We start from the raw sequence: 14,083 nt of genomic DNA on the forward strand, positions 1-14,083 counted from the left end.
ACTTCCTCATCTATCCAAGTAGAAAACAAAGCTCTCTGCTTTGCCTGCACATTTGAAAGAGACCTTAAAACAGCAGCAGATAAAACCAGTAGTTTTGCTGAGCATGTATGACCTGTTACACCAACGGATTTCTTCTTTGGCTTTCTAAGAACCCATTTAATTAACAAAAATCCCAAATAAAATTAAAGCAAAGCTTTCTCAGGATATCCTATATATTGAACTCACTATCTGAAACAAAATAAAATGTGAAAACTAATGCAGATATTTGGAAATGAAGGCCTGGAAATGAAGCATTTCCAAGTGAACTCTTCTGACATATACTTCGGTATCTTCCTCGTCACAAAACTTGAAAGAGAGAATATAATACTTTTTTATTACATAAAAACTCTACAGGTTTAATATTGTATTAACCTTTAAAAGAGGCCCCCAAAAATTAAGATAGGAATTCCAATGACCACAAAATTGGAGACTCATTTCGTAAAACAACTATTAAAAATTCCACACACTCAATTCAGTGTACTATTCATGAGATCCTGGTATTTTGAAATAACTCTCTAGTTCACCCACTGAGATTCATATGACAGTGTAGCACAGAAAATAAAGCTACAGAATTGGAAATTTACACTTGGAAGCACTGGGCTAAAACCACTTATTTTCTCCTCTTTCTCCTGCACTAAATTTCTTTTCCTTTCTTGAATAAACCAACCAAACAGTTAAACAGCACTGTTCATGTACCATAAACCTTCAGCATTAACCATCCTCAGCTACAGTCAAAACAGGCTTTCAGATGGATGATTTAAAGAACAGTCAATATTGCATGGAAAGCTTGCAGCTTGCCACAGAGGTTCATTTTCTATTAGCAGAATAAAAAACTAGATGACAGGAATATTTACAGAGCTACAAAATACTATTTATGCCTTATTCTTCACTAGGGCAGCAAAATTCTAGACAGAACATTCATCTCATTTACTTTCATGGTCTATAAGGACATACAGAGTTTTATTCTCTCACGTATTTAAGTTGTTTTAAGAATAATTAATCAGACACTGAAGTTCTGAAGTGGAAAAGTTATAATCACTTACCCCAATGTTGAATGTCCCATTAAAATAATCCAAGTTTGCTTGAATGAACCAAATGTTGTTTAAACCTAGTTCATCACTTCTGTCTTTAGCACGGATCAGAGACAACTCCTTATTTTCTATGAGCACCACCTAGATGTCACACACAGGAGAAGGTAAGGCAAAATAATACTGAGAAATTGAAGTACAACATTACCAAGCAGAAAACATTCTAGTTTGCTGAGAAAACCTTTGAATTACTTGTGGCAGAGTCTGAGAGCTACAAAATGACTAGCTGGAAACCTAGCAACAATCAAAGGCATTTAATGCTTGCCAATATTAATCAGCTTGCAAATATTTTATATTTTCATATAACTTTTGTTTTCTCTGGAAAGCACCACACACATCTGGGGATTATGCTTAAAAATTTGCATGTTTCAAACCTAAGTCCTCTGCTGAGACAACTGTGACTTCTATGTGTCCTCTCCACATAGACATCTTTTGAAGATGATTACCAGAGATCTTTTTATTGAGGATTTACCTGACAGGATGGCATCATATAAGCAAGAACAATTCCAACATGGCCCTGTGAAAACAAAAACAAACAACAAAATCAATAGCATTCCCTATTGTTCACTCATTACATGATGAGCATCCCCATATCAAAGGGAGAATGTTTGAAAGCGGCTAAAATTTTAGCATTTGCACTTCTGCTTTGCTTTGCGGCAGCAACCACCTAGAACTGCAAGGATGAAAGCTGAAAGAAACTGCACCACAAAAACAAAAATGTACATTACCCCTCCACTGCAAAAATCCACAATCACATCTCCAGGCTTTGCGAGCTTTGTCACTGCTGCTACCAAATTATTCAGCTGCTGCTGCTTCCTGAGAGCCCGGTCTCTAGACATCTTTCCTGGGGATGACAGAGAAAATGCCTAAGCAGTGATCAGCAGTTCTCAACCCTGATAATTTTTTATGAGTAGTTATGCAGTTTATGGCTGAGATTAAACACTTGGGCATCTTAATTCACTTCAAGCTAAATTCGTATTTAACATATTAAATACTTGGTACAGCCTTCTCCAAAATTAACTTTCTACTTAATGATGTTAATGTATCCTTAGGAACAAACTCATATAAACTTAATGCAAAGCAATCAAGCCAGTGTAAACTCTGGCCTAATTCTGCTCCAATCTTGTGATTCATGCCCAGAGACAGAGTTCAAACACATTCACAGTAAGGTTGTCAAAATAAATCCTCATTTACTGTATCTATATACACTGTCCTTAAGCATCTTGGTTTTAAAACTTGTACTCTTTCTACTGTCAATTTTTGCTTTTCATACGAACCAGCCCTATTTATTTAAATGACTGCACATGCAAGGAGGTACTTCTCAAAGTCATTATTTCTACATAACAAAGTCTGGCTTTCCACCACATTTGTAACAACCAGAACTGGAAAAACCATTAATTTCTTTCAAATGTGGTTGGTAAAGTCCAACATAGAGTTGCTTCAGATATAATGAATTTGTTGAGTCAGCACTTACATATTTGTAAAGCTGCATTTTGTCTCAGCGGGGCTGAGTGCTGACAGACCTATTAAAGACTCCTTTTGCTTGTTCAGAAAGCAGAGTTTGACACAGATATTGACAGCTCATCTTCACAATAAGAAAGAAGTACTGAAACAACTCTTTTAAATGAGTTTTCACAAAGAAGAGTAAGGTGTACCAAAAAATTCCAGTGATCTCTGAAATATGAACAACTATTTTCCTACTAGGAGCATTACGATATATTTGAGTATGGACACTCAAAACTCATTAAATTTGCCTATTTAAAAATTTGTGCTCCCCAATACTGGGGTGCAGTTTAACATAAAACCCACAAATCAGTAAAGTTTCCTGGCTACTACAAAAACTGTTCAATTCTCATCATCATGATAAATTGCATTTATTACAAAGTTTGTTTCAAACTGTAACCTGAAAATGGGGGGGATTTGTATATTTTATCATAAGTAACATTTCACTTTACAAATAAACAACCAATTTCAACAAACTCATCAGATGAAATTATCACTACATCTCTTTAGACAGAATGAGAAAAAAAATCACTTTTCAAGATACTACATTCTATACTGTCAGTGCAAAGAAAAAACTGTGAAGAGAAGGCAGAGGAAGTAGGGTAGAGTTCATCCTGTGCAGTTACAGAAGACTTTTTACGAAACCAATAATGACATTTAAAAAATATATTCCTAAGTCACTGCATGGTGGTACATTAAGATTTGTACTACTGAATGGAAATTAAGAGGTTCAACACAACCTCCTCACCTACCAGCTTTGTATTTCAGATGTATTTTGTACATCTAAAATAGTGCACTTTACAATAATAAAAACATTGTTACATTTCAAACATTTTTTACACTTTGTGAAAGTTACCATAAAGAAGAGTTCCAGAAAATTAGGCTTTCCAATAACAAATACAAGCCCTTTAACACAACATGCAAATTGCTGAACACATTTTAAGCAATCAACTCTTACACATGAGTAGATCCTTGGAAAAACATGTGATGAAAGACTATACTGGAAACCCTAAGTCCTTGTGTGCCAAGTATCTATATGAACTGCTCCATAGCTATTTCCATGCTTCAGTTAGATAAACTTACGTTCAGGTGTTCTACACCTATAGTTCTTACTGTAGTCAGTGAAGATGCAGGAATTCCAGCAAGTGCAAAATCAAGTGCTGTCACTATGTTTGAGCTAAAAATTCAGCTTCTGAGGTAAAACCTTTAACTTGTTAGGTAGGCAGTTACTGTGATTACTAAATACCTAGAAAGTCCTAAACCTAAACCCCACACAAGTATGTTCTCTGTGTAACTGTATGTACATTCACATACCTGCACATGCAACCACAATGGATTGTTTGGATTGTCCTGAACACAGCTTTAATCCAACTGAGACTACCTGAGTAATAAATTAAAGGAATCAAGATATCTAATGCATGTTTGTCTGCTGTATTCCCCACACCTGAAATACAGCTGTGGCAAGGGGAGCACAATTAACAGGGACTTTTATCAGGGTAATACAGGCTACTACTAGGGCTTTCTTGATCAAGCAACATATCTTACTGGGTTTGTTTCAATTATTTTGACTCTCTCTGAAAAAGTACTTAAAATGTTGTTGCTCTAAAACAAACAAAATGAGCAGATGCCTTCCTGTTTTATGGAAGCAGCAAGAAACCAAGCCACATTTAATTGTTTCATCTGATAAGCAAACAAGCAGCCAAGCAAATTCAGACTTCCCAAGAGATCACCCTTCCTCAGAAGTGCACCAGAAGCTGTCCATGCACAACATCCACATCTGACTGTGATTACACAGGTCTGAGAGGTGTCACTGCAGCTCAGCACGGTAAATCTGAGCTTGCTTTAAACCACCCAGTTTGGACATGGACAGCAACCCTGCTATGACAGCTCTCCATGTAGGACAAGCTGGCTTTCCAAAAACCTGTTCAGCTCCTCTGCTGCTAAAAACTAGCAAGCTAGCCCCTTAAAATTAGCTCATCTTATGTCTGTAGAATAAAAGCACACTTCTAACTGCAGCACAAACCTATTCTTGTGACATTGCAGGTACAGAACTAGCGGACAGCAGCAGCAATAAGCGTAAATAACTAGAAGTAAGCAGGGACATATGCTGGATATTATCTTGGATAAAATTCCAGGTTCAGCTAGAAACAGAAAAACAAGCTTTTAAAAAACACGACAAAAGCATAAACAGAGGGTTTTGTTTGTCAGAATTCAGTATGGACTTGCCCTTATAACCTCAAGACAGCACACACAGAAACCCTTAGCTAGAAATACACTGTGATGATAGAAGGTCAGCTGTCTTCTGGGTCTGAACATGAAACTTGCCTCACAAGCTTAGGTGGCTTCATTTACACTGCAACTCATTTTTAACAGGGGTTGGTTCTCACAAGAATGATCTTAAAAAAAAAAACTTTGACCTTCACAAATTTTCTTTTTTTTTCTACTTGGTGAAAATAAGTAATGTAAGTATTTAAAAGTTCATTCATGGTATAAAATTGCAAGCTCACTTGGTGAAAAGCCCTCAGAATTCAAGGCTTCCTGAGTTCAAGTAACTATCACAATTCATTTATTGGGATGTGTTGTAGATTTTTTTTTCTTGGTAATTTCTGTATCACTCTCTTATATTCACTTCCAACTTCAGTCTTATTATGACAGGGACCAGGCAGACAATTTTGTTCCCAATCCTGCCTCTCAACAGGTCTTAACACAAATGTTCTGAGCCATTTTCCTGCACTATATGGAAGGACAGAACACACCTGTCATGCCTCAAACAGCAAAAAAATCCATGCATGCAAATGCTCCCACGTCCTTATCCAACTTTTCTGTTCTTATTCTCCACCACAAAGGTATTCCTAAGAGTTCTGGGATTTATTAGTATTAAGTACAACTCCTGAAAACACCATCAAATTTTCATACTGTGCAAAATTAGCAAATAGATTCTAGGATCCCTAAAAATCAAAAAGTAAAATAGTAACAGGTTTCATCAGCAAAAACAGATGCACTACTTAGTACTCATTTGGGAGGATACATGAGTATTAAATGAATACATGAGTATTAAATGAATAAGAAATAACTTTTTTTAAGAATTAGCCTACAGTCCTCAAAAACTCTAGCAATTAACTCTTCATGGTCACCAACCAACAAAGTTCATCCTCCTTTACTATGCAGGCAATAAGTAGTAAATATTCCCTTGAGAGATGGATGAAATCATGCTTGAATCAGTAAGTCTTTTGTCTGCTCTACTTCTGGATTTTGAGCTTGGTAGCCAGAATTACAGAAACACAGCAAGCTGTGATGTGGCCTGTAGAGAATGTTAGTTAGTGTGGCTAACAAGTCCTTCATTACAGCAAACAGGCAATAAATTTAACTAAAACGTCTGCATTTAAAAATACTACAGCTCACTTTGCATTTCATGAGTGCTGAGACAGTAAACAATGTTAATTGTGTCTTCAAGAGAAGTAAGAAAAAATGTGGTTTGAAACTCAGCTGTACAAGGCAAAACATTGAAGAATGTGACATTTTCCTGCAATACACTGAAAGGTCCCCATAAAATTATTTGCTCCCTTTGCAAGAACCCAACTAACAGATTGTCATATAGTCCCAGAAAAAGTCATTTTCAATAAACGGTCACAACAAAGAGATTTTATTTGGCTTCACAAATCCAACATTACTGTTAATTCAGCCCATGTCAAGCAGAACTTTAAAGTTTCTATGGCATTCAGAGGTCTTGCACACATATAAATATCAACTTTTGATAAAGCAAAGCCCCCTTTATTTTTGTATTGCCTTGGTCAGCATTCAAGTTCATATAATCCTTTAAGTCCTCAAATAATCCTTTCATATTTCTCAAGTTAAACTTGAAAAGTCACTAGAATTTAACCCTATTCAACTTTCAAGTCCTATCACAGCACATCTGAACACACAGCTACTAACACATACCCATAACACACAGTATGTGCATTCTCCTATTACATATAGTAGGATTGCATACTTCTATTTTTTTAGCACAAGTATCTTTTTTATTTTACATAAGCCTCAGTAAACTAATTCAAATGATAACATGATTCTACTTTTCATGGAAATTCAGGGGAAGTATATTTATTGCTATACTGTTTACATACAGCAAAAAAGGCTCAGTAAGTACAAAACAACAGATGTGTTTTTATGGTTTTATGCTAAGATACTGATCAAGTTTTTCTGAAACCAAAGCTTTTTTTTTAATGGTAGTTCCTTATGATAATTCAGCATATTCTAATTATTTCCTAACACCCACAATAGCTTCTGCTAAACTCTTTTTGATACCTGTTGGCAGGTAGAGGGGCTTATTTGCTTCTTTGTTTTGGAGGTTGTTGAACTTTTGTGTTATTGGCTGGTGTTTTGTGTTTATACAGAGTATTTAGTCAGATTAATATAGGTGGTTCCCATGGAACCACTAGAAAAAGTAAAATTCAAATAGATGTAAGGATTCCAGCTCAGCTGTCATTTATTTACAATTAAATACTCTTAACAGTCAAAAATAATACCACCTTTTTTCGACAAACTCTGCAATATCTTGTAATAAATATAATTAGCAGAGACGATAACTTTGCCTTGGTCCACTGGTCACCTTGGCTACCTGAACAGTGTTCTTCTTCAACTTCAGCTGCTTTTATTCAATCCGTGTGGGCCAGTGCTGAAAGCTGAAGATCCTTCTCCAGCCTGGGACCACCTTCCAGCTGTCCCCTTTCACTGCACTGCACTGCCTCCCTTCCTCTTCCTCCCAAGCAGCAACTTGTTAGCTTTCAGCAACATCTGTTTCCTACTTACTGCATGACCACACCAGAGGAGAGAGAAGTATCAGGAGATGGGCCAGCCAGTCTCAGCATCATCTCCACATATGCCCTGGCAAAGACCCAGCTGAATCACAGTCTGAAACACATACATCAAAAGGCAAAGAGGGCATGCAAGAGGCAAATGTGTCTCAATTCTCTTCTATCTTTCATAATGGTGGAAGGAGGCAGCTCTGATTGAGCAAAAGGGATGATTATATTTTTGAGCACCACTTTAATTCAATACAGCAAGTAGTGTTTCTGTAGCTTGTCCACCTGGGCATAACTCAAAGTAGGGGACCCAACAAGCATGGCTGTTGAGAGAGAAGTCAGACCACATCCTGCATTGGGACTTGAATGCCTCCTCACGGATATAAATCTGTCCATTTAAAAGCAAAAAGTTACATTCTTATGGTTTCAGCATTGGGAATAAAGCAGATCTTCCCTCCAGAGTAGCTATAAAACAATTAACACCACAAAATGTCTCTAACCAACTCCTCAATGAAATCTAGATTATAGAATGACACTGACCTTGGCTCTCCACTTGCCAGGCTCAATATAAATAGTTTTCCTTATGTTCAACTCCCCTACAGTTGTGAAATAATTCAGTCTGTCTGACTGAGTGATACTGGACTAAGAAGTATCTGTCACTGGAAGTCTGCCTCTTAGCTACAAAGAATATACTTCTTTACTATGTGTGTTAAGCCTAAGGGTCAAACTTTGAGCTCTGACCTAAGTGCAGAATTCAAAGGCTGGCCTCTAACAGAGCAGTTTTAAAAAAGGATTTTGCATATTTGGTTTTCCTGCTTTACTTCAACATAAAAGTAATTTGTTAGCAATAATCTTGCACCTTCATCTGGAGAATATTCTTTTTCTTTTCATTGTTAAGTCAATTATTAAGGTAGACCTAAACATGAAAAATAAATTTGAGTCTGCAGAAAAAAAGGAATTCTGATCCAGACCAATGCTAAAACAAATCACTTGTCACTTTAAAATGACAGTCGTAGAATCATAGGTTTGGGTTGGAAGGGACCTTAAAGATGCATGGGATGGGAAGACATTCTACTACACCACTCAGCTCAAAGCTCCATCCAGCCTGGCCTTGAACACAGCTCTGGATGGGACATCCACAGCTTTTCTAGGCAGTCTGTTTCAGTGTCACACCACTCCCACAGTAACAAATTTCTTTCTAATACCTAATCTAAACCAACGTTTCATCAGGTAAAAGCCATTCCCCCTCATCTCATCCCCTACATGCCCTTGTAAAAAGTCCCTCTGCAGCTTTCCTTGAGGCCCTCTTCAGGTACTGGAAGGTGCTGTAAGCTCCAGCCCTCTAAGCATCTTCATGGCCTCCTCTGGACTCACTGCAACAGGTCCACATGCTTCTAATGTTGAAATTTTATAAGCTTATGAAGACATAAAATAAACTGAGAAGCGAGGCTGAAAATATCCAAGAAATGCAAAACCAGTTGACTTTGATCATAAAAGTATTTCTTTTAATGTAGGATACTGAATCTGCTGGAATTTACAAAGAAAACATAATCAAATTATAAAAAAAGTTTCACTGCTTTTCCATTTTCTTCTTCATCAGTTCCTTTTAAAATCTAATACAATTACTTACACAGGAGGCGAATTTTCAAAATCACTCTCATTGAAAAGTAAGTGGAAACATTTAACTCCAAACAGCTTCACAAAATTTTAAAGTAGGTATTTAATCAGCATTTTCATTATGTTGAGATATTTCTGTTATCCTACCTTCAGCAATGTGAAAGTAATTCACGTTTTGGAAGGCCAAGGAAGAGAACTATCAGAAACAAAAAAAAACACACTTTAAAGCATCACAAAGTATCAACTATTCTAGCAGCCAAAGCTCTATACTGGACTTTTTTTTATTTATAGAAAACTATAGCAAACCTTAATTTTTACTTTTTCATTCTCCTGATCCCATTGCTTAGTCCCAAGGCATACCCAAAAGGAACTTGTAGGTGGAAAAGCATATGCTTCCTGGCTCTGCAGACAGTCTCACAGAGTTATATCGTGCCATAAAGACAGAGGGGCCACAGATCTCCGAAGACTACCAGGAGAACTAAATGTTCATGCCTTTTCAAAAGGCACATCTACAAGCTGCAGCAGAAAGATGCACTTACACAAGATGATGTGGCAACTGTGCTGGCTTTCTGAGTGCTTTGAGCCCTGCAACTGCAGAGGTAAACAAAAAATTCCTTTAAAAAACTATTCCCTTGTCTGTACTACTACTTCTAGGGATGCCCAGGTTGTTTCTCTGTAGGCTGCTACACCACACCATATGGCATGGGTCTCTCACTGCTTGTTCAAGCATGTCCCAGTGCTGCACTCCACATGTACACGGCATATGGACAATTCAGCTTCCTCACTGGCCTGCCCCATGCACTGTGACACTTGCCCAAAAAGCCAAACAGGTCTTTGTACCAAACAGATTTCTTTTGTACTTACAAAAAGTGCTTGTAATAATTCTTGTAGGTTTTTTAAGGCATATGGTTATGAGTGAAACCCTCAGAGTGTAACTCACTCCTACTCTTTAACCAGATATAAATTCCTATGCAAACACTAAAGGATATGATTTATTATTTGTGTCACCAAGTGACAACATTTATCAACCTTTTCTCTTTCCCCAAATTATACTATATATATTCCCCTAATTACATTATATATAATATTAAAATATATATAATACTTAAAGAATTGCAAGGTACAAAAGGAAGCTTGCTCACTGAACAATTCTCAAGAGAAAATGTAGCGTAAAGCAGAATAGCATCTATGCTAATTGCCTGCTTCCTAACTGTGCAAACACAGATGACCTATGACAATTATATTTTAGTTCTCAAAGAAACACGAGTCTATTATATTACAATTAAGTTGCTGTGTTTGTTTACAGAGGCTAAAACATTTGTTCAATGAGATACAAGATCAGATAGCTTAGGGTTATTATTGATTCACTTGCTCTTCCTTTACATTTGGAAATTGCTATTCTAATCTCTCTTTTAACCCACTGGATGTGAAAATATCAATTTCCTCTTAAAACAATTTTCTGATATAAGTTCAAAAGTAATGGAGCTGGGTCAAATTAAAAAAATCCAAACCATTCTGATTGTATAAATATTTCCTTACTTTTCCATCAGAGTTTTAATGTATTAGTCCTATCACGAAACATACCACTTTATCACAAACACTGCTAAACAGAACAAGTGAGCAATAACACGCAGCAGCATTAACCAAAGGGCTGTGCTTTTATTACTGTCCTCCACATTTCACCTCTTCGCATTTTTAGGTACTTTTTAAATCCATTATTGGAGAATTAAAATATGAGCTAAAGATTCAGTGAAAACACTATTTTATAGATGAGGTTGAAATGCAGAAAACCTAATTTTTGTTTAACTTTTTATGAAACAGTTTGTTTTATAATATGCCTGTTTGAAGCAGCAACAAACATACCCCAATGCCCAGAGCGTATAAAAGCAATCAGCAGCCACATTTACCCACACAGTTCAGAGGAAGGTGGTTGGGCTTTTGTTGTTGTTTTTGTAAGCTTTTTTCCACCCTGACTGCATGTTTACCAAAACATGCTCTAGAACAATGAGGTTTGGAAACACACCACATGCCATTACGTGTTGGTAAAAGGGCATGTAAATACTTACTTTTTTAAGAGGTAATGGGCACATAGGCCAACTCTGCAACTTCACATATTTCTAAAAGCAGCAATCTCTATGGAATGAATAAAACTGCTATTAAGTTGTCTTGGCATAGTTGGAATGTCTATTCACCACTTCCTATCAGAGCACTTCATTAATTTAGTTCATCACAACAACTATTAGATTTTCAGGGAAGTTGTGTTATTTTGTTTTTTAACTAACCACTTAGAAGGATGGGACAAACAAATGGGTTGATAAAGGCCAACACCTTTTGCCTGGAGCCTCCTTACAGATGAGAACACACAGCTGCTCTGCACTTGGCAGTTCAGAAGGCATCAGTCTCCATTCTGCAAACACCAGACTTCAAACACTTGAATGTTCCTGAAGAGCCTCAGAGAACAAACAGCATTCATGAAGTCACTCATGTGCACATATGTAAAAATGGGCTCAGCCCTCACTGGGCTAGAGGAAAACAAACAGACAAGACCTCCTAATTATTACAAATAAATAAACTATGAACTACCCTTCTGGAGAATCTACAGCATACACTTTGAGTTAAGAGGTAAGGCCAGAAAAGAAAATCCCAGAGGCCACATTGTTTTTTATTACATAAAGTTTTTTATGGTGAAATGTGATGATGTTTTAGCTATAGTCAAGGGAATAGGAGAAGAGAATGCTACAATGCATGACTTAAAATATACAGGGCAAAGCAAAAGGACAGGAAAGACAACTGCACTCCATGAGAGCATTTCAATCTGCTCTTTATTAAGGCAAGCTGTGCAAAATAGTTTTATCACTTCAGGCACAAAAGCCCTCTACATCTCACATACACTATCTTGGTGTAGTCTAAAAAGGTCAGACAGCTATGAAAACTGACCCTTGACAACCTAAGCAGGAACTTGTCCTGCTTTCCTTTTTTTGAATAAAGTATATCAAGCAAGAAAAGAGTAAGGCACCTTTAAAAACCATAAAGACATATAGATAGTAAGAATAAATCAAAATTAATGTTTGGATCCCCCTGAACGTAACTATTTTCTAATTAAAAAGATTTGTTGTCTGTTTTTTTCCCAATTGCTTATCTTCAAAACTTTTTTCTAATATTCAGCAAAAAGCAAACTAGAAAACAAACTACTAACATAGTGCTTACACATTAATCTATTTATACTATTTTTAAATTATTTTGTACTAGATTATGAAGACTCTATATGTATTCAAATTAATGAGTGCTATCCACACTTGTATGTATTTGCTAGCCATGCGCTTCCAAGTTTTTCACATTATAATATTGCCAACAGCAATCTTCACAAAAATCATGTATCAGCACCTTTCTCAACACATTAGATTAGCTCCAAAGTTCTTAGCTCCTACACATTTAAGCTAACTGATAATGTCTGTTCACCCTTCTCATTCTGAAGCCTTTGAGATTTGTATTTTCAAGCTATTTTTGTAGAATCCCAAAGATTAGGGAATGATTTTGTTTTAAAATGTCATGACAGAATTATGAGCAGAAAAAAAAAGAATCTGCAATCACCCTTCTTTGCACATGTATTCATATACTGCCTCTCTCCCACTCCTCTTTCTTCACCTTTCTGCCTTACCTTCACTCCTTTAGGGTCAAGATGCCATAAAGATGCTCTTTTGCCCGTATCTTATGCTCCTTAGATGCCCAAACCCATCTATCACTGCAAAGTGTTTAAGATGGGAGGAGAGGAAAGGACAGCAATACAAACCTTAAAAAATAAAAGATGATAAAACATTTGGGGAAGAATAACAGAAGGGAAAAGCAACTGTGCTGTACTAAATGTGGGAAAAGGTCTCTAACCACAAAAGGAGTACTGTTCTACTGATGCACAATATTCTACCAAATGTCAGCAACATCTAGGCTTGGGAAGCAGGGGTTGCTCACTTTCTGCAAATTTCTTCAAATGAAGATGTCACTGCCTGACAATGAAACCAGAATCAAATGGTTTGTTTAACTCGCACAAGCTCCTGTCTTGCTGAGAAAGGGGAACTGAAGTCAGTTCTCACTGGGGACTGAGCGCTCATCTCTTGCAAAAACAGGAGAGCTCCTTCCCCAGCAGGAGGCTGCTGCTGAGGTCAGAGCAAGGGCCAGATGCCCCTGCCATTCACACTCACAGCTGGCCAGCAGCAGCTTGCCTGCAGGGGACCAGCTCTCAGCAGTTAAGAGGCAGCAGGAACAGAGATTTCCCTTTCTGAGATCCTTATGCTGAATTGTTTATAGCTGATTGTTAAGGAAAAGGTAAGGACTGAATTGCCTCTGTACAGGAAGTCATGAATAGAAAAGAATTAAAGGAAAGCCCAAAAGATCCCTTCTGATATATTATATATACACCAACTCATTAATTCCCATTACCATCTTTATTAAGAAAAAAAATTAAATATTAGCTATATTAAGAATCTGGAAGATTCCTGTCTTTGATTTCCTTATCAATAGGAGTGAGAGAGCCTGAACTAAATCCAGAAACAAGAAAAGCTGCTTGGAAGACAGACATGCTTCATTTGGCCCTTATGTGTCAAGCAACTGGTCAGCTGGCTGCAGGACAAATAGCAGGACTTTCACCTTAACTTTACACACTATGCCTGTTTACTTTACAAAGATTAGTAGCTGGAGGAACTCCTCCAAAACATCCTGATGAAAAGGAATTTCATCCTTGAAATTTTATCCTGCATTTCAGTTATTACAAAAATTAAATCCCACACAGCAAAGGTTTGATGACTGATTCATAATGCACTGACATTTCAATATGCAAATAACAACATAATTCCACAACGGCTGTATATAACTTCCAAACAAAGGCACCTGAGTTGCACATGGAAAGGCCAAGGTTACACATTTCTCCATTCTCTGAATTCTGTCTGATCTACACACTGCAATTATCGCAGCACTTATAGCTTGATCCTGTATAAATCTGGAGTTTATGAAAATTTTAGGAAATTCCATCAAATTTGCTGTATG

At 36.9% G+C, this 14,083-nt stretch overlaps 1 protein-coding gene across 1 annotated transcript in view; it reads right to left on the reverse strand.

Moving 5' to 3' along the window:
- GSTCD (glutathione S-transferase C-terminal domain containing) overlaps positions 1-14,083 on the reverse strand; it is a 53,899-nt gene that overhangs the window by 12,112 nt on the left and 27,704 nt on the right. The window contains exons 6-8 of the mRNA XM_082281228.1: positions 1,856-1,971; positions 1,600-1,644; positions 1,083-1,211 (exon numbers count right to left, since the gene is read on the reverse strand). Coding sequence (XP_082137354.1) covers positions 1,083-1,211; positions 1,600-1,644; positions 1,856-1,971 — 290 coding nt within the window. The remainder of the gene's footprint in view (positions 1-1,082; positions 1,212-1,599; positions 1,645-1,855; positions 1,972-14,083) is intronic.

Source organism: Coloeus monedula (genome assembly GCF_965178545.1).
Source record: "Coloeus monedula genome assembly, chromosome: 5".
NCBI classification, from domain to species: domain Eukaryota; kingdom Metazoa; phylum Chordata; class Aves; order Passeriformes; family Corvidae; genus Coloeus; species Coloeus monedula.